Source organism: Protopterus annectens, chromosome 10.part0, assembly GCF_019279795.1.
Source record: "Protopterus annectens isolate FY-2018-M chromosome 10.part0, PAN1.0, whole genome shotgun sequence".
Classification (NCBI taxonomy): Eukaryota; Metazoa; Chordata; order Ceratodontiformes; family Protopteridae; genus Protopterus; species Protopterus annectens.
In genome coordinates, this window is record NC_056744.1 from 1,745,194,971 (window position 1) to 1,745,222,583 (window position 27,613).

The window sequence follows — 27,613 nt, forward strand, 5'->3', positions numbered from 1 at the left end:
AATATGCCGATGACTCTACTTTAATCTGCTCTGCTAGTAATCTTACCTGTCTTCAGAGCATGATCCAAGACGTATTCAATTCCATTGAGTCTTGGCTTGCCAGTGACCATCTCCTGCTCAGTCCAAAAAAACTAAACTTTTACTATTTGTTCCAAAACAATAAACTCCAGATACCTCTAACTTCAATATTAATTCTCTTAACAATACTTCAGTTCATGTAGTTTCACATACTAAGCTGCTAGGTTTAACTATTGATAACCTAAAGTCTGAACTGCATATCAGCAACTATATTAAAAAAAGGCAATCAAAAACTGGGCATGTTGTACATGGCTAAAAAAAAATTATCTACAGCTCCTCAAAAGTGACATATCTCTTACCCTCCCTTCTATACGTGTCCTCTATTCTAACAAATCTTCAAACTTCCCTCAAACTTAAACTCAGTCAGTGCTATAATAATATAGCTAAATTTGTCACAGGGCAGGCCCACCACTCTCACCACTGCTCTTTTCTCAAGTCTCTTAATTGGCTCAAACTAGCTCACCTACATTAATCAACTAATGTTAACCCACAAAATACTGTACAAGTCCTCATTTTCACAAATTACTTCATCACTTCTTCAACATTATAATCCATCTAGAGACCTGTGTTCTTCTCACAAGCAGCTACTATCTATTTACAAACCCCAGAGATCTTATGGAATTAGTCCTTACTCTTACTGTGTTGCCAAATCATGGAATAGCATTCCAGAATCTATCAGATTTATACCTCACTACTTTTCTTTTAAGTGAAGACTAAAAGAACATTTAGCCAACAAATGGATATGCCTATGCTCCACACCACCATAGTATCCACTAATATTCCTCTCTAAAATTGTTTACCTCACCTTGCTTCCTCTCTTTACTGGCTTATCTTTCAGTGATACCTTTTCTATCAAATACTCTCTCTCTCTTTCTACTCATACTATTCCCTTTCTTTATCTTAGAATCATTTCTGAAATTTACTGTTAAACTTCCTTTGCTTCAATCTGTATTTAGTGTGTCATGTATTATCATGAAGTCATATATATCAGGTGTTTCTCAAGTATCATGTATTCAGCGTGTCCTAACTCTATTGCTTCTTCTATTGTAACCACAAAGCACAGCTCTCTGATACTGTACTAGTTGTCTCTTGTTTCCTGTATAATGACTGCCCTACCACATTGTTTCTTGTACTTAGAGTGTCCTATTATACCTTTTTGCATCTAATGTATCCACTAATTCTATATCTGTGATATTGTCTGAACCTAACATTATAATTTAATTTTGTTTTAATAATATGTTCATTGGAGCTATTCTCCCTGGGCCTTCGCTGAAAATGAGCATTTACCCAGCTGGACCTTCCCAGTAAACAAATGTCAAATAAAAAAATGTGCCTAAGGACAATGTTTTTAATCCTTTACTTGTTCCTCTATTCAATTTTTTTAGATTTTTATGAAAGTGATTTTAGGAGGTTACTAACAAACCAAGAGTTTGATATTATAATTTCATTAAGTCTGAAAAATTAGCACTGCCTGAATTATGAAATCTCAACAGCGTTAGGTTTATAAAGGCCTATACAGGGAATGGACTGGTGTTGATGGGCAATTCAAAATAGCAGGACTATATGTTAGAACATCTTTCAGATGTGACTTGTTACAGAAAAGTTAGCAAAGACTTTCTTAGAAAAGAGTCTCAAACATGTTGATAATTCAAAATTTGATGTAATAAGTCAGGGCTATATCAACTTTACTTTATATGAATTTTTATCCACAGATCAACCAAAATTGAGTATATTTTTGGAATCACTAAAATTCATAAAAATGAGATAAAAACACCTTTGAGACCAATTGTTGCTGTACAAAAATGGAAATACTGAAGCAATAGCTTTGTTTTTGGATTGTCTTTTAAATCTTATTGTGCAATGTTTAAAGTTTTACATGAAGGATTCTTGGGTATTTTTAGATTTATTAAAAGATGATACATTTGATGGAAGTGAAACCTTTATGGCTACTTTAGATGTAGTCTTTTTATACACCTTCATTATACAGGACACAGGAGTGGAATATGTAACCTACTATTTAAGTCATGTCACAGATTTTGATAATATTAAAAGTATTACTATACATAATTTGTTAGATATAGTTTTAGCTTTCAGTTTTTTTTTTTTCTTTGATAAAAGTATTTACCAGGAACTTTCTGTAGTGGCTATGGTGGCCAGGATGGCGTCAGCCTTTGCCAGTTTAGTATTGTGTTGGTGGGAGAAAACTGTACTCACCAAACTGGAATTGTTTAAGTTGGTGAAGTTTTATCAATGATCTAATTTTTATTTGGTCGGGTACAACTAATGATTTTGACAAGCTTCTTGAAAAAATAAATCATAGTGTTGACCTTCTCTCTTTCACCATTAATGACAAGGGTGTTAATGTGTTAACTTTTTGGACCTTCATATTACACTTGATACAGTAAATCATTGTTTCAAATATAATGTACATAGAAAGAAAAAGTCTGTCAACAATTATTTGCATTAAAGTAGTCAGCATCCTCAGTTTATTACTTGGGGGCATAAATAGAGGACAATTAATAAGACTGAGTAGATTAGTGAGTAATGATATGACCTTTTTTGGTGAAATTAAAACTTTGGTTCATTTTTTGTCAATAGAGGATATGAATTAAGTAGACTGAATCAAACTGTTGAAGAAGGTAAAAACAGTGAGCTACTAAATTCCACCAATTCTTATTAGTGGTTTTAATTTCAAAGATAAAAGACAAACAATATTGATTTGACAGACAATTATTCTTTTTAAGGCTTTTCCTGTGTCAATCGGCACAGATTCATTTAAAATAAAAGCACATTTAAAAGTAGCTGGAAAGTTATTTTAGGTAGCAATTATGTGGCTGAAATTATTGGGTCAGTCCCAAAATGAATTTATAAAAAAGATACAAATTTAAAGGCATTTTTAGAGGGATGAAAAGTTGATATTGATTGACATAGATTTGGTCCTATGGGTACTTACCAGTGTTTCAGTTGTAAATACTGTAGGTTTATTAACACAGGAAATTCAGTTTGAAACACTTAAACAAGGTAATTGATTCTATAAGTTGATACAATTATAGATATGTACAGGCAGTTTATTTAGCACTGAGAGAACTTCTATGTGAATAAAATCATTAGAATGCTCTTGCAAAGAATGTATGAACATATTTATGCTATTTAAAATAAGGAAAATATTAATGTTTTAGCAAATGTTTAATTTTTTTATGAAAGGTTATACATTTATTTTGATTTTTATTACAATATTTTTAATGAGGATTTTTATGTGTGTCAATGCTTTCCGTTCTTTTTTGGGTGATGGAGTTAGCTGTGAGTTTCATCACTAATTTGGGTGTATATAAGAGATTCAATTTTATAATCACGTTGTTCTGAAGATGTTATTTTACTATTTAATAAATAATAGTGCTAAACTTTCAACTACACACTTTGTCTTGTTGGCCTTTCTTTGGATTTGTATAGAGTCATTTTTCTTGTTTTTAATCTCAGTGTGCTCTTACCAGCATTTCCACTTTTGATGATTTACTTCCTTAACATGCTTTTTGCTATTAACTTATTTCCGCAACTTCCTTTCTGTCCTTAACCTTATAAGGCAATCACGTTCAAGTTTCTATCCAATGTCTTCTCTTTCTTTTTTTAACAGCTTTATTAAATTATCACTTGAGACATAAGCAAATATACATCAACAGAAAATAAAACAAATCATATTAACATGTTTCCATTCACATACATTACAGATTATACATCACATATATTTTCTTTCTTTGCAAGTATCATCAGTTATAAATTGCTGAATTTTTGCCTTCCTTTAAACTTCACTCCTTCTTCTCCTGAACATTATTCTGCATATCTTGTTCCCATAATTTCCATTCATTTCTATGTAATTTGCTCCTTCCCTTTTTTAAAGATCCATCTTCCAGCTCTTTTATCTGTTCTATAACATTCAATACTTCAAATAAGGCTGGTTTAGACTTTGCTTTCCATTTTCTAGTAATTGCTTTTTGGCAGCAAACAGAATTAAACTTAACAAGGCCCTACTATGTCTAAACAATTCAGATCCTGTGTCCCAGCTCAAAGGAATCATGTTTTAGTTACAGCCATTTGCTTACTCACTATATCTGAAAGAATTTTCCATAGGTACTTTTTAAAATCTGCCATCTCATTACACTCCCAAAATGTATGTTCCAGTTACCTCTTTTTCCCCCATCACACCCCCAACATTTACTGTTTACTTGAGAAAAAATTTGTTGAAGTCTGCTTGGGGTATAAACAGAGGGTCTATATTAGATCACCAAATGCTTAGGTAAGCGAACGGTGATTAATCGACCCCATGTAAGTGAAAGCTTACAAAACCGAACTGTCAGAACAGCAATTTTTTTTCAAGGGAAAAAAATTGCTGTTCCACCAAAAAAGAAAAAGAAAACACTTTAAAACATGACATTAAGTGGGGGGGGTCTTCACCCCTCCACACCCCCCGAAGTGGGGAGCTGATCCCCCCACACCCCCCTACTTAAATATACCAACTCTGAGACTGCACTACAGTGCCAAAAATGGCAAACTACCAAAGCAGCCAAGCAAATTCTTTCCCAGGAAAAGAATTCGCTTACATGCTGCTTCGATATTTTGCCATTTCAGTGTTTTCAGTTCGACCAAGATGCATTCATAAACATGCGTCTTCGGTCTGCTGATAGAACCCTAAAAATACATATACAAACATGTCCAAGCAAAGATCCTAAGTCCTGCATACTTGGGAGCCATTCATAAGGCCCCAACCCTCCATTATTCTCTTGTAAATTACTTTTTCAGTCTCTCTTTTCAATTTTTTCTAACCTCCCCTGATTGATTCTTATAGTTATCATGCAATATTTTTTATGCTCTACTAATCATCCCTTTTTCAACAGCAGCTTCTCTCCTAGATTCAACTAAAATATTCTACCAGAGCAGGTCTTTCACACAGGATTCCATTAGCCATTTCTCTTTGCCTATATTCTGATATCAATCCCTGATTTGCAAAGCAGTCTCTAGCTTGCAGTCCAAACATCTTCTTGGCCTTATCCCATTCTATTACCTTTGCTTCTCTATTTATCTGATACCAATATATTGGTTCATATGCCAGCTTTCTTCAGTAATTTCCAGTTTCCCTTACCTATTTTCTGTACCCACCTACTTGTGTCATCTCTATTAACAAAATCTCCTTTCTCCATTCTCATGTTGACTTAGTTCTTAGAATACTTCCTACTACTTTATGAACGTAATATTCTGTATAGTTATTATTCTCCTTAAGGATCTGCATTCAAAATCCCATGATCTCTTTATCTCTTGAACTTCTCCCCTGCTGTACTATCATCCCTTCCCATTTTGAATTATAACCTTCACTATGTAGCTCTAAAAATATCCTTTCAAATCAGGTAATCCTAAACTGCCTTGCTGTATTGGAAAGAATCAACTTATCCCAATTAACTCTTATCTTCTTCCCCTTCCAGATAAATTCCTTCAATTTGTTTATTAATTGGGCAGCCGGGGTGGTGCAGCGGTTGGCTGTAGGTGTGAGTGCATGCATGCGTGTGCCTTCTGTGGAAGGTTGGGCACCATAAAACTCCACTGCCAATCATGAGTGGACAGGTGATCCGCTGTGGCGACCCCTAACCGGGAAAAGCCAAAAGAAGAAGAATAAGAAGAATTTGTTTAGTAATTATTATTCCCAACTTTTGACCCATGGTTAAAACTAAAAAACTAAAAACATTTCACTGCTTGTATCTTACTATCAATATCCAAGAGTTTTCAGTTTTTGAATTATCTTATCTTTTGTTTAGTTTCTTCGCACATATTCTTAGCTGCCATAACATAAGCCTTATTGCGTCCCCATAAATATGAGTATTGCTGGATCAATATAATTTACAGCTATAGCTTTTGTTTTATCTTCATTAACTTTATATCCCCAAAAAACTTGAAGCTGTCTCAAGATTCTCCACACCATTGAGATGTCCTTTTTTGGATTTATCAGGTACAAATTAATATCATCTACAAATGAAGCCAACTTTCCTTGATTACCATACCAATTATATCCTGACATTTCTGAGTCCCTTATTTTCTTTGCCAATTGCTCTAAGTATAAATCAAATAACAAACAGGAAAGATGATACTCCTCCATAATTACTCTGTTCAAATACAACTTATCAGAGAGGAACCCTTGTTCTTTAATTCTTGCTGCTGATCCTTCATTTATTCTCCTAATTAACCTTATTATAACATCAAGGAATGCTACACTCACAACATCACACCTTACTCTGTCAAATGCTTTCTCTGCATCAAGATCCACAACCAACAGCAGTATTTTCTCACATTCTGCTTCCTTCTAGACTATCATTTTATTAATACTGTCAAATGTTCGCCTCCCCTCACCAAAAAAAGACATTGATCCATATCTATCAATTTTAGCTACACCTTTACCAATCTTTTAGCTAGTATAGACATAAACATTTTATAATCATAGTTTAAAACTAAACTGGACTGACATGAAGCTGGATCTGATGTGTCTTTACCATCCTTAGGTAATACAGCCACCACAGTTTTCTTCCAAGATGTTTGTGGCTTCTCCTCCTTTGAAAATACTGTTAAACAAAATCTTCCAGATCTTTATCATTTTCTTCCCTCCTAACTTCTGAACTTCTAAAGGAATGCCATCTGTCCCTGAAGATTGTTGCATCACTGTTTTTTACCTCATCTCCTCCTATCTTAGCTGTTAGTTCTTGAGTCTCACCTATCTCTAACCCTGGCATAATTAAGTCTTCCATAAATATTTCTATTTGTGCTCTTTCTTGATTTCCACATTTCTCTGCTTTATACAAATTTTCATAAAATCTGCAAAATTTCTCTAATACCTTTAAAAGATCTCTGGTTATTTCTCTTGTTATAGGCTCCCTAAATTTGGCAACAACTATTTCTACTTTTTTATGCCTAAGTCTTTGTGCAAAAAATATTTGTGCTCTACAGTTATTATCAAACACATAGTTACTTAACAAAAAACAATCTTTCTAAACTCATGCATATTATCTAAATACTCCCTTATTTTCTCTTTATCACTCTGTGCCTCTTCTTGTTTTGTGAGATTCCTCTTATTCTGCAATACCTTTGTTGGCAACTCTAAGTAATTCGTATTACCTCTTAACCAGATCCACAATGCCCCACTTTGTCACTAGTATAATCTGTTTTCTCACAGTATTCTTTATCTTCTCCATACTGCATTAAATGATGCCCTTATTCACCCTCCCCTCACCAACATTTAGAAAATCATGAAAGAAAGGTTTGCTGTGATGTCAGTAAAAGTTAGAACACATTTTGATTGCTGAGACATGCAAGTTTTTAGATGAACAAACTAAACTGAGCTTGAAGAGGTGGTTAAAACAGTATAAATGTATATGAAACTCATTAGTTCAAAAAGGCTTAACCCTTAATCAGCTGCCCCACATATAGGTTCATAGGTTCATAGGTTCATACTAGGCTATCTGCCCTAGGGCATTTATAAGCCTAGCCAGAGTATGTTTGGCTTTTGCCACCCATTTTAAATTAATTTTGCTATGCCCTTTTTCGAGGTTAGTATACTGTGCCTCTGTCTAACAGTGACACAGAAGTGATACCCGGGGTAAACCTACGATCTCCCATCCACTCATCAAGATTCCTCTTGAAGAGAGTCAATGAGGGACTCTGCCTAACCTGGACTGGGATTTTATTCCAGAGTGAAGGGAGCCTCTGGGTTATGAATCTGTCCCTCCACCATGTCCTATTTATTTCAGTGCTGAGGTTCAAGTCTCTCAAGCGTGTAGCTCGATGGGATTTGGATTTTTTGAGGTGCAGCATGTTCCTTAATTCCGGGTTGAACATGGCTTTATACGTCAGGCACAGGTCGCCTCTGAGCAAGCGGTATGCCACTGAGTAGAGCTGGAGTTTCTTTAACCGAGCAGCATATGGCATCTGTTTGAGCCCTTTGATCCTCTTGGTAAGGTACTTTTGGGGTCTTTCCAGTTGCTGCAGGTGTTTGGTAAGGTACATCCCAAAAGGGGAATTGTACTCGATTATGGGCCTGATGAGGGATGAGTAAAGAGGCACGATGACCTCCCCTAATCTAGATGTGAATCCCTTCATGATTAGGTGGGCTGTATAAAATGTTTTTCTAACCACTTTGGCCACGTGGTTGTCAAATGAGAGATTGCTATCAACTTGGGTCCCCAGGTCCCTAATTACTTCTTCTGTACTTAATGGATTACCACCTATGTGGTAATTTGTGGGCACTTTGTTTTGCCAAAGGGATGACTATACACTTTTGGCATTTAGCTTGAGGCCATGGCTCTGGCACCAGTTGTCTGTTTCTATGAGGCCCTTTTGGAGGATGCTTGTGTCGGCTGGAGAGTTGATTATGGCGCCCAGTTTGCAGTCATCTGCGAACTTGGTCAGCCACAGTCCTTCTGTGTTGGCCTGTACCTCAGAGAAATATATACCGAACAAGAGAGGACCCAGGACTGAGCCTTGTGGGACGCCACTTGTAACTGGTTTGGAGTCTGACATGGCTCCAGCAATTCTAACCATGTGGGTTCTGTCCTTGAGCCAGTTTGCAACCCATCTAGTGACATAGGGGTTTATATTTAAGCTGGTGAGCTTATTTATAATGCCCGAGTGGGGTATTGTATCGAAGGCTTTTGCGAGGTCCAGGTAGGCTGTGTGGACCACCTTCCCTTCGTCAATGGCCTTGGTGACTGTTTCAAAGAAGTTGACCAGGTTTAAGAGGCAGGATCTGCCCTTAACAAAGCCGAACTGGGTAGGATCCAGTGTCTGTAGGTCCCCAATATCTTTATTTATGAGGTCCATGATGATCCTTTCCATAGCTTTGCAGACCGAGCTAGTCAGGCTTATGGGGAGATAGTTTCCAGGGTCCGTTGAGGCACCACCTTTGTGGAGAGGGGCCACTGTTGCTGTACGCCACTCTTTGGGTACATATCCTGTAGTAAGGCTAAGATTGAACAGTAGTTTTATGTTTGGGTTTAGCTCTTCTTGGAGTTCATGTAGGATGCAGCCCGGGACACCATCTGGTCCCATTGATGCTGTATTTTTTGCTTTGGAGAGGGCGGCTCTTACCTGAGCATCTGAGATGTCATTGGGGCAGCACTCTGCTGGGATAGATATTTGCCCTTTTGGTGGGGAGGGGGGGAGAAGTTTGCACTGAACCTGTCAGCTAGGATATTGGCAATGTCTGTGGGTTTGGTGTATTTTTTGTCATTTTGGACTAATTCTGAGCATATCTGAGAATTCCCACCCAGGTTCCTAACACAACTAAAGAAAGCCTTGTGATTATCCTTAGTGTCCTGTGCAATTTTTCTCTCGAAGCTGGCCTTAGACGATTTTATGAGTGCCCTTAGTTTTTTGTTATTACTGATCAGAGATGCCTTCCCTTTTTGGGATTTTGCTCTAACATGTAGTAACTTCCTCCTTCTATTGTATAGTTTGTTTATGGCTGGGGTCCACCAGACAGGACGTCTGCCTTTGGAGGATTGGGTCTTGGTTTTATTTGGGATTGCATGATCCATGCATTCCTGAAGGTGTTCATAGAATGCATTTATAAAGGATTCTGCGGTCTGGGCTGTATTTTCCACAGGCCCGGGGGCTTTGAAGGATTCCACCTCAGTTTTGAGGAGTGTGAAATTTGCTTTAGAGAAGTTTTTCACTGTGGTTTTCTGGGCAGGGGGTGGGGTCGGGATGTGAATATCCAGTGAGATCAGTTTATGGTCTGATCTTACCAGTGAGGGATACACTTCTGGTCTGGAGCATAGAGTCCCCATGTTGGTGATGATCAGGTCCAGTATGTTTTCCCCTCTTGTGGGAGTGGTAACAAGTTGTTCCATAGCATTTGAGTTTATGAATTCTAGGAACCTTTGGGCTAGGGTGTTGGAGCTACAGTAATGCTCCCAGTCTATGTTTGGGTAGTTGAAGTCGCCCAATATAATGGTGTTTGGAGAGATCTTCATATTTTCCATTGTTCTCAGGAAGGCCAAGTGGGGTTTCTGGGGTTGGGAGGGTGGTCTGTAGCAGGCTATAAACTGGAAGGCAGTTTTACCCACTGTTAGTTGCACATGGATAGTCTCTGATGCTTCGTGCTTTGCCACCAACCTGGAGATGTGGGTATCTTTGATGAATATCGATACTCCGCCTCCTTTTGTGGTTCAGTCTAAGTTTTGGGGCCGAAAAGCATGGTATGAGGTATAACCTGGTAGTGCTGGGGTGCTCCCGGGAGCCCTGAACCAGGTTTCTGTTACTATAAAGTTTTTCTATTTCTGTACATAAGATTTTCTAGTACTTAAGTATTTTTCTTTCTTGTTTTTGGTATTCTTGCTGCTAGAGTATAAAACAAGTGACAATAAGGGATTAACATTCTATTAATGTGTATGTAATTTTCTTCCAAACTTCTTGTCTATCAGATGATGTACATCTGATGGTGAATATGCTGATTTAATTATGTACTGTATTTGATGATAAAGAGCATTATGCAACCACAGTACCTGCTGTAAAGTATAATTTCTAAGCACGTGTATATGATCACATGCATTATAAAGTGCACATCCCATAGGTTCTGTGCAATGTATAATGCACTACAATTGTACTATAAGCATTTGAGAAATATTACTACCAAGATAGAAGGTCCACAGCTGAAGTGTCATATGGCCTGTGCATGCCAGTGGTGCTGTAGACTGTTTTAACAGGCTGCCTGATAAATGTTGGGTGCACAACAAAAGTAGGCTATGTGTCCTGTTATGTACAGGAACAAAGTAAGTCAGGAAGGAGGGTCTGCAGAGAAATTTGCACTACAATAGGTGCACAAACTGCCATACTGTGTACTCATAAGTGACTGTATCTCACTGAGTGTGACAAAAACAAATGGACCTGGGTGTAGGATACACAGCATGATACCATTTGATGTTATTGCAAAAGTACTTGTTAACAGAGGCTATGGCCATTGTCCTCCATATATGTATGCATGCCTGTGTGTTTTTGTCTAGGGGGTGAGCATGTTCACAGGGGGCACACACATTTCTTTTTTACTGCTGCAGCCTTACTTGATTTATGTTAGCTTTGCACTACAAATACATTTTATTTTAGGTAACTGTAGGCAGAAAATAAATCACAATCAGTAATTTTACCTGGCCTTTAAACCAGTGTCATGGCATACAGGAATAAAGTTCTGACTACATCCCAGACAAACCAGGTTCAGTTAGTGGCTGTACTGTCTGAGGTACTATCATGGGGGTACTAGAGTGCCCATCATGGAGGGGAGGATTTGCAGTCATGCATACCTTATGCTAGGTCTCCATCTGAAGATGGGAACATAGAGGGGGTGCTGTAGTCCAAGGGGAATCAGTAGCAATAGAAGAGTTGTTTATTTATTTATGTATGTTTGTTTACTGGGGTAGTGCACTGATCTCAATGCACCATTTGCAGACACAGCATGAATTGCTGCTGAGGAAGAAAAACATGTCAGCTCAATCCACTGTACATCCAATCTCTATTCATCACAAGTTTCATGAGAGGAAGGGAAATTAATGCATAACACAAAAACACTCTCAGTGCAGCATGTTTGATCTCTTCAATGGCCCTAGATGTGAGTCAGGGTTAGTTCAGGAGAGGCTAAGATCTATGTAGTACACCTGGTGAATGAGGAGAGGACACGGAAACAAGCTGATGGTCAGATGTGGAGCAAAAAAATATTTTACATAGCCTTTTGAATATTAAACATGGTATTAATATCTTGTTAGATAAATATTTCAGTTAACAGAAAAGTGTTCAGAATTATTTATGGTTTCAGTCCTGCTTCTTTTCAGTACCTTTACTTATAGCAGAGTGAAAGAAAGGCAATAATAAATGATAACAAAGAAAATGTAATTCATACTTAAAATGAGATGGAACATGATAGAAGGAGTATAAACAGCAGTGTAGTATGTCTATGCAAGCTGATTTAATTGATGACTTCCAACTGTTTTAAAGGACAGCAATGGGATTCTATCATTAAATGCTCAATTATCTGTCCTTTTTCTCCCTATTTACTGTCCCTGCTATGAATACACAATGATACAGGATTTAAAATATTTTAAAACGACTGTTTCTCTCCACTAGAACAATACCTTACTGTACTGTGGTGGTTTCACTTTCAAAAAACTTTTATCCCACCCCAGAAAAGCTTGCTGCAGTCTCCAATTCATTGATGTCATCAAGGCCACTGCATACAGGTAGTTTTCTGGCCAATTCCCTCTCCAAACTGAAATCACCATGACCGTCATAAAACCTACCCATTGTCACAGTTCCATGGTCCTTCCCCTACTTATACAGAAAGTAAAGGCTAGAACAAGGAAACAGCACAAGTCAAGTTTTCTGATGTGAGCCATCAATCATAGCAGGTAACAGCACAAATTACCCTTAACACTTTGGCAGCTAGGGAGGTTAGGTGTGAAGGGGGATGGGAGATGAATCAAAGTAGTACAATTCAGACTTAACAAAAGACTGCAGTTTAGCCATTCTAAAAAGAAGCAGCAGTAAAAAGCACTTTGAAAGTCTGTTCTGTGGTATTTGCACTGTTTGTGTTTTAAGTAGACATTGAACAGCATGGAATGTTTCTTAAAACTACCTGATTGAAAGACAGCAGTGTATGCATGTAAAATCAATGCATTGACAGGAGATTTAGGAAGAAAGAGACTTGTGTGATGTAATTTTTTACAGACAAGCATGTATTGTGGGATACCTACAGGCAGACTAAACAATCAGAATTACTTCAGGATGCCTGACCCCATGTGGTCAGACTCAGAAATTATGCATAAAAATATTTAAAAACCTGTAAATAGTCCCAGAATGGTATTAAAATGTAGGAAACACCAAACCATGATGAAATAAACATGTTTTTGAGTCTGTGGGTGTGGTTCTCCTTTAAATAACATTAGAAGTTGAAAATAATGTGATGTGGTGGGTTAATGCAGTGTGCTGTAGGTGTGATGGGCTTGGATTCGCAACATGGCAGAGGTAATTATTTAGTGCTGTTTATGTGTTTATGTGGTATAGTGGTGAGCACAGCTGCCTTTCAAGCAGTTGATCTGGGTTTGATTCCAAGCTATTATACTACTTTATGGTGGGAGGTTGATATAATGGTTAAGGTATTTACCTTACAAACACAGGATGCAGGGTTTGAGTCTCACATGGGGTAAGCTAGGTTTAAAATGGCCCACAAGGGCAGTTAGCCTAGTACTATCCTCTAGGTTGATGAAAAATACAACATGATGATGTTTTATTTATTTTTTTAATTTGTCTAGCTTGGCTTTCACAGTATGCATGCACTAATAGTATCTATACAACATGTATTTAAAGATCGTTACCTTTCAAAATTAATTAAATGCTATATCCCAACTGCCTTCATCGGTCTGGTTTCTTCCTCCTACCACATTCCTGTAGTCCATTACTAATGGAGACAACAATCAGCACTGAAAAATGCTTGTTTGCAAGTTGCGTTTTTCACTGTTCACATTACTTGACTGTTTTCAATAATTGTATAGTGTTGCAGTTCTAACAATCATAGCCATTAACTTCCAAAAAATGTGTGTGTGTGTGTGTGTGTGTGTGTGTGTGTGTGTGTGTGTGTGTGTTAGTTTGTATGTGTACAATGTGTGTCAACATGCATGTATGCATGTGTTTGTTTATGTATGCAGTGTTTTAATACTATCCAATTTTAATGTACTGCTTTATTGAAATGAAGGCTTATTTTGCATTTGATGTTAGTAATCCAGACTCAGAAATGTATCATGATCTGCCATATTTATGATTTTCCACTTCTTTGGCTGTGCAATTTATGGCATTTTGAGATGAAGTACATCTCTCGGATTGGTACTGTGTAAGGAGAGCAAGTTATGAGATCTATAATGGAATGCTGAATAAACATCTTACAAAATAATAGATTAATCCTAAGAATTTTAATCTCAGTGAAGATGTGGTTATGGAATCACATTAAACAGACAAGATTTCACTAATCCATTTAACATCTTTCCATCATGCTTGCAGAGATGATCAATTTAGATATAGAAGTGCAAAGCTTCTGCACAATGCAGCTCTGTTTTAGACCTTGTGCACAACTTCTAACATGATATCTGACTGGCGCATGTACGTTTAGTTGCTAGAAGATAGTTCCTATTTAAAGGCATGTGAAAATGCAGTTATATGATATGACGTGCTTGCTAATAAAACATTTCATTCAAAATTATTTCTGCTTATTAGAAATATTCCTGAGTATAATAAAGTCAGTTAATGAATCAGAGAAGAGAGACAAACCTTCTGTAGCCCATTCTGCTGTGCAGATCACTAGAATTAAAACAAATATTGCAGATTGTCAGAACTGATTTGAATATTTTTCTTTGTTTTGTTTTATAGTAAGCCCTAAAGTGAAAATTCATTCATCTCCTTTTGTGAAGAACGTTGAACAGACTCTAAAGTGTGAAGTGACTGGGTTTTATCCAGAAACTATTGCTCTGAACTGGCTAAAGAATGGTCAGCGAGTGGACAGAAAAAACACAAACAAAGATGGAACTTACAATGTAGAAGGGTATTACTCCTTCACTCCTAATGAAGAAGATGAAGGGTCAGAAATCAGCTGTGAAGTACAACATGAGACCCTACAACAACCCTTTTCACAGAAGATTGAAGTAAAGGTTATAAGTAAGTTATTTTAGTAATTATAATTAAAGATGTTGATGAACTACAGAATATATATTAAATCAAATAGATCCTAGGATGGAAATATTTCAGTACTTTTTTTGTTGCCTCTTTTTTTCTATTCTTCAGTCAGTCAGGATCACCACCAATCTGAATGACTGAGACAGTACAGGGTACTACTCTGGTCACATGGAGAACTGCTTCCACTTAGAGGCATAGAACTGCTCACTGTAAGTCTATCCGACAGTCTTAATCAGTCTTGAAACACCAAATGGGAAGTCCAGTAGAAAGTATCTGCATCAGAATCCCATCCCTGAGTGCAGCAAAATGTCACCCCCAACTATGCAGGACATCCGTGGCTAAGACTGGGACACTTTTCTTCACCAACCTTAGTGCTTGAAACCATATCCTTCTTAGCTGCCAAGGGACAGAAATAGCTATTTTTTTTCTTTCATTCTTGAACTTTGCAATGAGATGTGGCATCAGCAGGAATAACAGGAAGCTGTGAAGGAGTTTCCTGTGCCTCTGGATGTAGAATGCATCTTACTTCTACTTGACCTGTTGAACTCAAAGCGGAAGAGGGGAGGAATACATTATTTCAAGAGACAACAAGATCAATGGCTGGAATGTCCCACTTCAGGAAAACCTACACTATACCCAGCTTCTAAATCTGAAGCTCCAGCAGACAGCAGAAAGAAGCAGCTCAGAGAGTCAGTTATTCCTTTTCACTTCTCCTAGGATGATAACCACTGAGATAACAGTGCTTCTGTCAGTGGGCTGATGCGGGTGAGCATTACCTCACTGCATAAAGTGTTGCTTGATTAAATACCACATGACAGACTGTTGCCTGACTGAACAAGGAATGATCCAAGTGGCAGCTTTGGCACCAGTACCTTTACAGATAAGAAGACTGTTCAAAGCTTTAGCTGGCTAATGTGGAGACCCTTCTAAAGGTGGGGGGCTACTATCCTTGGACTAAATGGGAGTCAAAATGAGCTGTCCACTCAAACAGTGAAACATCTGTTGTTAGCAGAGGGAGTGGGTTTAACTGTAAGAACTTGAGGCCCACCACTTCAGATTCCTGGACCATAAACTTGACATAGGAAAAGATAGTGTGTGGAGCCTCTTGCTATTAGTGTCCCACAGTTTACTGTAACATCTGAACATCATGCTCACAATATACATTAAGGTCTAGGATGGAACCCTGTGGTCTATCTTCACCCATGATGCCAAAGCCATGACTTTCTGCATCTTTTGCAAAGGGAGGAATGATCTGAATTGAAGCTCCACACTATAAAGGAAATCTTCTTAAAAATAGCCAGACACTCAGCATACCTCTCAACCTCTTAGAGCATGAAATCTGGACAAAACCATAAATAAAAGTGGGACAAAGGATCAAAATTAGGGACATTTTTTAAATATTGCTCTTACAAACTTAGAAAGTTGATAAAATAACAGGTTTTGCATTAGCATGAATTTTCTGAAGGATATGAAGTCTGAAAGTCAAATGTCTGTCCTTATTTTTAACTTCAGTCTTTAATGATTTCTTGCTAATTTTCCAGAAAACGACAATTTTATAAAAATGAACCAAAATATTATGCTAGACCTGGTCATTACCAAACTGGGAGATAGATGCTCCACACCAGTGGTCACCCCCACATTGGTCAGGTCTGACCATAAGCAAATCACCTTTGACATCCACATCCTACCCCCACCCTCCAGTAAGGAAACCTCTGTAAAAAAACTTCTCCAAAGCCAACTTCATGCTACTCAAGTCAGAGGTGACAAACTTCATGGCACCCATGCAGACGGGATCTGAAAGTTCGACTGCTGAATCCTACAATAAGGCACAGTACGAGCACATCCACTCATGCATGAATCGTGTCATCCCAAATAGAACCAAGACGCTCTCCTCCAAAAAAAGGAAGCCAATCTAGTGGTCCCCTGCCATAAACAAACTATACAACAGAAGGAAGAAACTGTTGCAGAAAAGAGGAAAATCCCAGGATGCAAAAAACTCCCTTACCAGCCTCAGTAAGAAGCTGAGATCCCCTCATAAAATTCTCCAAAGCTAGTTACGAAAATAAAATTGCCAAAGAATCCAAAGACAACCCCAAGGCATATAGTTATGTTAAGAATATAAATGGCAATGCTCAGATCTCCTCTGAGCTACAACACAATGGCATTAAATATACTGATCCCAAGGATATTGCCAAATCCTGGCAGATCAATTTAGTGCCAACTTCACCCCCCTCTCATCCCCTAAAGGGCCCATCTCAATACCAAAAGATTGTCAAATTCCAGTAATCACAGCCACACAGGTAGAAACCGCACTCTCCAAAGCTAAGAATACAAAATCCATGGTAGCAGATGACATCCCGGGCTGTGTACTACATGAACTACAAAATGAACTGGCACCTCATCTAAGTGTCATGTTTAATCACAGCCTCACCTCAGGCTTCGTGCCCACTGAGTGGCGCACAGCTACAGTTACCCCACTCCACAAGGGGGGATCCACCTTGGATCCCGGGAACTACTGTCCCATCAGTATGATGAGCCTGATCTGCAAGGGCATGGAACGCATTATCATGGAACTTATAAACAAAGACATTGGCAACCTTTAAACACTGGACCCCACCCAGTTTGCGTTCGTGAAGGGCCAATCTTGTCTCCTGAACATGAGTGACTTCTTCGAATCAGTCTCCAGAGCTGTGGACGAGGGTAAGGCGGTCCACACAGCCTATCTGGACCTTGCCAAGGCTTTCAACACCATCCCCCACTCTGGAATCATTGATAAACTTACTAAGCTGGGCACAAATCCCTACGTCACTCGATCGGTTGCCAACTGGCTTACTGACAGAACCCAGACTTTAAAAGTAGCCAACTCCAAATCCAGCTCCAGACAAGTGACAAGCGGTGTACCTCAGGGTTCAGTCCTGGGACCACTCTTGTTTGGCATCTACTTCTCTGAAGTACAGGCCAACACTAAGGGCCTCTGGCTAACAAAGTTCGCAGATAACTGCAAACTGGAAGCCATTATTGAATCCCCAAATGATGTGGATATTCTACAAAAGGGCCTTACAGAAACAGATGCTTTGTGCCAGAGCCATGGGCTCAAGCTTAATGCCAAGAAATCTATAGTTATCCCCTTTGGGAAAAACCATGTACCCGTGAATTACCACATAGGTGTCAGTACACTAAATACCGAAAGTGTGATTAGAGACTTAGGGACACAGGTGGACAGTGGTCTCACCTTCGATAACCACATTGCCACAACAGTCAGGAAATCCTTCTATGTAGCACACCTCATCACTAAGAGCCTTTCATCTAGAAAAAAGGAGGTCATTTCCCTACTGTACTTATCCCTCATTAGACCCATTATAGAGTACAACACCCCGTTTGGTATGTACCTCGCAAGACATCTGCAACAGCTGGAAAGACTGCAGAAATACCTCACTAAAAGAATCACAGGTCTAAAGCAGATGCCCTATGCTGACCATCTAAAAAAACTCCAGCTATACTCTGTGGCATATCATCTACTCAGAGGCGATCACTGCTTAACATAAAAGGCCATGTCAGTCCCTGAGCTGTTGGACATGCTCCACTTAAAGAAACCCCAATCCCTCAGAGCCACATGCTCCAGGGATCTAAACATTGTCATCATAATGAACAAAACATGCTGGAGGGATAGTATCCTGACCCAGAGACTCCCCATACTTGGGAATAGACTGCCCATACATGTCAAGCAGAACACCTCCTTGGCCCTCTTCTAAAGGAACCTTAACGACTGGATGGGAGATAGGAAATTCACCCTGGGGATCATGTCAGTCACCCTGCTAGGCAGGGGTCCAGGGAAGTAAATATTGTGGGAAGAAATATCCAGGGAATTGTTATGGCTAGATTTGTATAGGCCCTAGGGCCGATAGCCTAGTACCAACCTATGAACCTATCCAAATCTCTGGACATTGTGCAAAAATATGTACAGTTGAGAGGTATGCAGACAGGACTTTTCTCAATTTATGGTGCCCACTAGGGACTGTAACCATGGGAGTGCTCACTAAATAGACGTTAGCAGGAAGTCCCCCAATGGAGCAACCAAAAGCCACACATTCAGGAAGAGGAACAGATGTAAATCCTTTCTGGAGGGCTTTAGCCACCATGTGCAGTACTCTGTGAATATTCTAGGCAAGAAAGAAAGCTCAAATGGCAACACTTTTATTGCAAGTTATGTTCATCCATTGTGAACTTGAGAAATTACCTGTGTAGCCTTCAAACATGGATGTGCCAAAAGGTGTTCATCAAGTCCAGTAGCACCATGGAGGTGCCCTACAGCAGCAGCATGAGTATGAGATGCTGGTGGTTCATCATTTGGAAGTGGATGTATTAAATGTGCTGAATGAAGGTGATGATGTTGAGAATTAGACAAAACATGTATGTCTCAACTGAAACCAACAGATTGTAAAAGAAGAATTCCATCTTGTCCTGAATGAGAGACATGTTTCATGTCCATTGTCAACAACAATGTACCCAGAGGTTTGCTAATACAGCCTTGTTGTTTAGTGAAGTTCTTCCTAGGGAAGGCTATCCAAAACTCACTGTTTCCTGGTGATTTCCTGGATTTACACCTGACCAAATCTGAAGAACTGTACTCGCCTTACATTGGCAGCCCCAGGCCATAGCCATGACTACTCCATTTGGGTGACATTAACACCTTGGCCACCTTGGATGGCACATGAGTGAGCAAGATTGTGTGCTTCTTGATAATTTACCTTAGGAATGAAGAGGAAGAAATGAGTGCTACAGAGAGCCCTTAAAGGTCTTCCACCATAGTGAAAGGCTTGATTCCTTCTTAGGAGACCATCCCTCAGGTTTTGACAAGCCTGTCCACAGAACACTTCCCTTTTAGATGGGGTATCCAGAATGCTGTTTCTGAGCTTTCTTTGAGAAAGGCAATCACAGCCATGCCATCTTGCTTAGGGGCATACCTCAACCTATGGCCATAGCCACTGCCTCAGCACAGTCAAAATTAGAACTGGCCATAGGAAAGCCCATCCTGAAAACAGTGTTCAGACTCTGATTCAGGTTGTATTTCAGTCCAGACTAAACCATGGAAGATCTGCAAGCTTCTTCAGGACTTGGTCACAGGTTCATAGGTGATTACTAAGCTAACAACCACAAGGGCATGCACCCCAAATGTCTGACAAGTTCAGATACCCTTGATAAGTGTAAGCAGGGGTTTGGGAAATGAAACATTTACATGCAGGGACCTGGGAAAAGAACCATTTATAGGTTGCCAGTGTCCATTAGAGACATAGCACCTCTTGAACCAGGGATGAATTCCTGTTGCCCATCCAATTGTCCAAGTTGCACTTGAATTGGATTAGGGAGGAACTCTGCCTTGCATGGATGGGGAGCCTGTTCCAGAGATGGGCTACATACCCGTCTCTCCAGCAGGGCCTATTTATATCACAGGCAAGGTGTAAGTCTTTAGAGTGGGTAATTCTGGTGCTGTTTGTTTTGTGGATATGCAGGACATCCATGATGGTGGGGTCTGACAATGCCTTGCATGCCAGGCATAGATCTCCCCTCAACAGCCTGTAGGTACACAACACAGGGATAGAGCCTTGAGGCAGTCTTCATAGGACATGTTACTTATGTCCTGTGTTCTTTTAGTGAGGAACCTCTGTGGACATTCCAATTGTTGAATATGCCTGGTTAGGTACATGCCAAAGGGGGCATTGTACTCAATGATAGATCTGATGAATGCCGAATACAGTGGAACAATGACTTCCTTGGACTTACATGCTACACCTTTGTTTATAAGTTGCCTAACACATAATGATTTCTTCACTACTGTAGACACATGATTGTCAAAGGCTAGATTACTATCTATGTGTGTGTGCCTAAGTCCCTGACTACTGTGTCAACTCTAAGGGGTGTGTTGTCAATATGATAGTTACCAAGGATGGGTGACTTCCTGAAGTATACTATTATGCATTTCTTGGCATTTAGCTTTAGTTCATGGCTCTGACACCAGTTGTTTGTCTGTGGCAGACCCCCTGCAGAACAATTGTGTCAATGTGGGATTTAATGACAGCTCCTAATTTGCAATCATCTGCAAATTTAGTCATCCAGAGATCACTGACATTGGCCCTGACTTCAGGGAAGTAAATGGCAAAAGGAGCGGACCAAGGACTGATTCCTGAGGGGCTCCACTTGTGAGTGGCCTCTTTGTAGAGGTGGACTCCCCAATTCTAACTTCCTTGGTCCTGTCTGTGAGTCAGTTGGCTATCCACCGGGTGACATACAAGACTGAAACTGAAATTCAGGTAGGTGACACAGCAGTCAAGGGCTCTTGGCCTCAGGATAAAACAGTAATGCGTTACACCTGTCCAGAGCTTAGGACTCGTCTGGTGGCAGGGTAGAAATGTTATGGTCCATGACATATGCCAAATAGATCACATAAGAGTCAGCACTCGGATTTACACTGAGAAACTCACTTGTAAGCATGTAAATTCTGTCTGCCTCACTGGGGGCCATTCTCCAGAGCCATGATGTTTTTGGTCTTTCACAACAGCATTCCTATTAAGAAAATCTGTGAGGAGAACTACCAAGGGCTCTTCTGTCTTCTTCTACTTCTTCAGGCATGTACTCAAGTGTTTCTGGAGAAAAGAGATGGAGACCTGATGACAGTCTATGTTACACCTCAATGTCTTTCTGAAGGAGGGGGTTAATGGGGGGGAACCTGAATACGGAGGAGTCTCACTGTCTTTATCCAGCTTACAGAAAATTGTTTCTATGCCTTCAATCTCTTCATAGAAGCTTGAGAAACAGAGATTATCATACCTGTTCAGTTCCAGGCATGAACATGTGAATGGTTTCATGAAAGAGTATGCAACAGGCACTCACCATATATTTGGAAGGTGTGATTGACATCTAAGCTCATTCCTACTAAAGGTAGTATATAAGGGAGACAGGCCTGATTCAGGCATGATACTAACTTCAGGCAATACTATCTAATGGTGCAGTTCCATACACGTAATTCAATCTGCCGCCAAACGTCAATCACCTGTTTGATGTCTAAGACTTGTGCCACCAGGCTTTGTAGAATTTTGGTATTTAGGATGACCTAAATAAACAGAAGAACGCAAACTGCATGCGATCAGCTTTGTCAGTATGTATTTCAGATGGTGCAGTAAACTCAGAATATAAGACTACATGATGCATATTCTAAACTCTGAGACAGACAATAAAAACAAATCTCTAATAGTTATACACCTGTATTACATTCCACCCTTTTAAAAGTTACAGTCCCACTTTTCTGCTTTCAACAGTTTTTTTTTTTTTTTTTTTGGGGGGGGCAAAGCTTAAAAAACAGATTACTACACAATGGGTATTTCCAGATTCAATGATATCTCAATGTCTTTTTTCATTTGTCACTTCAACTACAGACCATGAGTGTTAATGTTTAACAGCAGCATATATCAACTACAGACCATAAGTGTTAATGATTAGCAGCACTAATAATCAGTCTCTTATTATACTAACTTACCTTTAATTTCTGTATAAACTGGATAACATTTCTCTAAATATTAAATTATTGTCCTATAACTTGTATCTATTCTTAACCAATGTTTTCATAGTATGTCTAATTTGCAAAATTATTTTTTTTGTATTATTTTTAAGACTGTAAAATTATTATTCTTAAAATGATTTGTAATACTTTGGAGCTTTTCTCCCCAGGCCTCCTCTAAGAATGGGCTTCTACCTGGTTGAACTTTCCCAGTAATCAAATGTGAATAAATAAATAATGTTTAACAGCAGCATATTCACGTGGTTCAAATAAATATTTTTCAGTTTTTTGAACTGTCAGAATAACTTGCTGACATTTCTAACAATCTTCCGTACTTACTGTATTTGATATAGTCTGTGGCTGCAGATTTGCTTATATACCAGTAACTGATACAAATAAATCTCCATCATGAAGTCTATTGGGATGCTCTGGACTCATGAATCTTCTTCTCACCTACTACTTGTTATGGAAATGGCTCTTGGGACACCTTTCAGATATCGCACAGGACATACTTTTTTCAGTACTTCTTTAGTGCAGGTGTATTGAACACAGAGACCGGGATTCATAGGCAAGTGCTTTGTGCGTGCCTAGTGCTAATGCTCACGGAAATCATTGTAAGATACAGACTACAGCTAATCAGGCATGTAATAGACATTAGTAAATAAAATATCCCAGTGTCCACCAAACTACTACTCAAAAGCCAGAAGGCAAAACACACCAGGAAACCGGAGGCAATACTGGAAGGTGGAAACAAAATTTAATATATCCAAAGTACAGGTTAAGCGCTTTCTGCAGTGAAAATAACTGCCTTCATCAGAACAATGAAAATTTAAAATGCATCACATATATACATATGCCCCCACTGAAACCCGCCTTTTTTAATCAATTAAACAATTAAAATTTAAAAAGACACATTCCTATATAACAAAGTTAGACATTTAAAACATTCCATTCAACACATAGCAAGCTATTCCAAATAGTAACATTGCTTATATGTCTGATAACAATATAAAGCTGTACATAACTTGTTAAATACATTAAAAACCATGTATAAAAATGATGACCTTAAAAACCACACTTTCCATTTAATGAAAAAGTCATTCAAAAATAAAATTAATATTAATTTCTTATATCTTCTTCCCCTGATATATCTTTGTAAGGTCCAGTTCATATCATAAACACTAATGAATATTATGTAAACAAGTACATATTGGAACACAACCTACATATTATGTGTAAAATGTATAACCCAGTATGTATAAAAATATATGCATATATTTTTATCATTACACCTATCGTTAGGGACAAATTAAAAATTCTAAACCCTAACTAATGGTTTTGTTGGAATTACCTCATTGAGGCCAGGTGGGGTGGCTGCATCTAGCATAATCTGCCATCTGATCTCCCTTTCACCAACTACAGCCTTAATATTACCTCCACGTGGGTTAGGATGGATAATGTCAAGAATAGCAAATTTAAACATCTTACACTGTGGATTATTAATCAAATGTCGAGATAGGGCATTGTTCATGTCCAGTTTCCTCATGCAATAAGTGTGGTCATATATCCTATTCTTTAAAAAGCGATCGGTTTTGCCCACATAGTAGCTTTTACATGTCTGGCAGATAGCCAGATACACTATGTGTTTACTCAAACAGTTTCCATTGCAAAACCATATTTTGCTTTTTAATTTGTTCACCAGCACTACATTAGATGTATCCAAAATATATTTACAGAAATTACACTGACCACATTTTTTGGTGCCCGTTCTTTTGATTTTACTGGACTGCTCATAGTTAGACTTAATTTCTATAATCCTTTTTAAGTTGTTACCTGTTTTGTAAACAAAATGCGGTTCCATAGTTACTTTATCCTTAATTGACAGATCACTAGTCAATATATTCCAGTTATTTGAAATAATATTCTTAACCTCCCTAGTATGTCTACCGTACTTAATAATACAAGCCTTAGAGTATTCATTGTTTGTACCTCCTTTACTACCAATATTGTTACTATTGTTTGAGTTATTCACAATACCTTCCCCAAGTAGGGGTTTATATTTGTGTCCCCACTCCTTGATGACATATTCCGTAATGTCCTGAATCATTTTGGGGGGGTACCCTTTCTCTGCAAATAATTGCCCTATAAATGCCATTTCCTTTAATAAATACCTCTTGTCAGTTGTCATACGGGCAGCACGTATGCATTGCCCCTTAAGGATACCCCTTTTACTGTTGTATGAATGTGCACTACTAAAATGAAGGTATCCATTACTAAAGGTATCCTTCCTGTGTATACGTGACTGAAATGCTTCCCCATCACTATAAACAAAAACATCCAAGTAGCTAATACCAACGGGATCATACTGGTGGGTGAACTTGAGATACTCAGTAGTGTTATTAATATATCTCATGAAGCATTTTAAATCCAGTTCACCCCCCTCCCACAACAAAAAAAATGTCGTCCAGATAACGCACATATTTCTTAACTTTGGACATCCATTCAGTTTTAAAAATATATTCCGTTTCCCAATCTAGTAACACCAGATTGGCATAGATGGGAGCACAGGAGGTACCCATAGCAACCCCAGTTTTTTGTTTGTAGTGTTCTCCCTCAAAATAGATGTAATTATGATCCAGGACAATATCCATAAATTCCATCAATAAAGAAATTTCGTCCTGTCCTAAACCACTTCCTCTATTTATACTATTGTGAAACCTAGCTAATCCATCATCCTTTGGTATGCACGAGAAAAGATCCTGAATGTCAATTGTGACATATAATAAGTTATTTGTCCATATTTCTGGCTTGAAAATACCCAAAAATTCCCATGAATCCCTCATAATATGATTCACTGTTTTGTACATGTGTTTCAACTTATGATGGATCACCTGACCAAAAGGGAAAGCTTTGCTAGCACTACCAGAAATTATTGGACGAAATGGTGGGTCATTGACATTTTTATGCACTTTAGGAACGCCATTAATAGTTGCCAATATCGGGTATTCAACCTTCAAAAATCTGTACATTTCCTCACTTATTCTATTCTCAATTATAAATTCTTCCAAATATGAATCTATACGTGCATGTGCAATATTAACCTCATTTAATGAAGATGGGGTATATTGTGTTGAATTGTTCAACAATTCAAAAATTTTGTTGATATATTTATCATTGTCATAAAACACAATACCTCCACCCTTATCAGCGGACATAATTCTAATATTTTTCTCACATAAACTTTTCACAGTGTCAAAAATCATGTTTCTATTCTTTTTGTCCCCGCTTGAGTATTTGTATCTATTATACAAGGCATAGAACTGAGGGTTAACCACATTTTCAAAAGATGTTAAAGTCATGCACATTGGTGGGGTGAATGTACTTTTCTTTTTTAATTCACCCGTTTGTAGAATAGCAGTACTATTTTGATTCTTGAAAAAAATACCCAAATTAAGTTTTCTCAAAAACAGTTTGAATTCAACCAAAGTATCTGTAATATCAAAACTATAATCGGGTATATACTTCATCCCTTTAGAAAATATATCATAATGATCCGAGGAAATTGGATGAGAAGTATAGTTAAATATTTTGAAATCACCACTTTCATGTAAGTTAACATTGTTAACAACATCCATTATATTATTCCTATTTATTTCACTATTTGATACCATATCAATATTGGTAGAAACTGAACTTCCATTGGTGCCTATAAGTTCAACTACTGATTGTATCTGTGATTTTTCCAGGCATTCCGCCCTTTTCCCTTTCTTTCTACCATTGTCCATTCCTCTCTCCCTTCCTCTAGAAAACACTCATCATTATGATAAGCAACATGTTCATTAACCGGATTGGAATGTTTCCTAACATTCTTAACTGTAACCTGTTTTTTATCATAAGCATTCCACCTATATGCTGCTCCCTTTTCATATTGCATAATATCCCTTTGCAACTTATTGCACTTTCTTTCATAAGTTTTCCTATATGTACTCTCTGCATACTCAAATTGTTTGTAATATAACCTTTCCCATTGTTCAAACATTAAATCATTCTGTATAATTCTGTCCATATTCTCAATTTCACTAAGTAACGAACTTATTTTAGAATCATTACAATCAATAATAAATAGAATAAATTTAGCACCAAACTCATCAAACATGTCATTACATTTTTTCATATTATCAGAGGTCATTTCAACCCCCATGGGTTCCTTGAAAAAACGTAGACCCATCGGGATAATTTTACTGTCCAAACATTTCCTGAGGTACATATTTTCAACTTGAATGTTCTTTACCTTTGTAAGATTGTTACCAACGGCAAAAATAAGCTTTTTTAAGGAGGTATAACCCCCCTCGCTTTTTTCCTTCTGGATACCAGAACCAGACCTAACAATATCCTTGAAATCTAATGGCATTTTAACAAAGTTGTCCAAATTATACATATCTTTCTTGCCAAAATCTTTCCGAAGATTGTTTTCAGACACAGTACCTTTATTATGTATATTGGGAACCATTCGGTTCTTCTCTTCACCCGCATACGTCCGGAGCGGTTGATGGCGTTTAGGCTTGGCGCCCGAAATCAAAAAAACATCCTCTTCGTTGTTAGCTGTAGCAGCCAAGACGTTAGCAGAACCTCGTGTGCACACTGAAAGACTCGTACCCTCCTTCCTCGGCGTAGCTTTAGACGACAGTGGGGAAGAACATCTACCTTGTCCGGCAGGGATATCGTCATCGCTATCCTGGCCAATAGAGGAACGGAACGTTGTAGGAGCAATAGTATTAGGTTGCACACATCTAGATTGACCCGTACATGGCGGCGTGAGCAGTTCAACGAGTCGGGTGATTTCACCCCGAATTATAGCCATTTCTGAATGGATTTTGTCTATCTCCTCTCGTGTCACTGAGGTAGACAAATTCAACATCTCCTGTATTGACTCCATATGTACGACACAAGTAAATAAAATATCCCAGTGTCCACCAAACTACTACTCAAAAGCCAGAAGGCAAAACACACCAGGAAACCGGAGGCAATACTGGAAGGTGGAAACAAAATTTAATATATCCAAAGTACAGGTTAAGCGCTTTCTGCAGTGAAAATAACTGCCTTCATCAGAACAATGAAAATTTAAAATGCATCACATATATACATATGCCCCCACTGAAACCCGCCTTTTTTAATCAATTAAACAATTAAAATTTAAAAAGACACATTCCTATATAACAAAGTTAGACATTTAAAACATTCCAT

General features: G+C 38.3%; 1 protein-coding gene across 4 annotated transcripts in view; it reads left to right on the forward strand.

Moving 5' to 3' along the window:
• Positions 1 to 27,613, forward strand: part of LOC122813971 — a 1,592,156-nt gene that overhangs the window by 198,076 nt on the left and 1,366,467 nt on the right. For all 4 annotated transcript variants that reach the window (XM_044086526.1, XM_044086527.1, XM_044086529.1 and 1 more), the window contains exon 4: positions 14,515 to 14,799. In XM_044086526.1, coding sequence (XP_043942461.1) covers positions 14,515 to 14,799 — 285 coding nt within the window. The remainder of the gene's footprint in view (positions 1 to 14,514; positions 14,800 to 27,613) is intronic.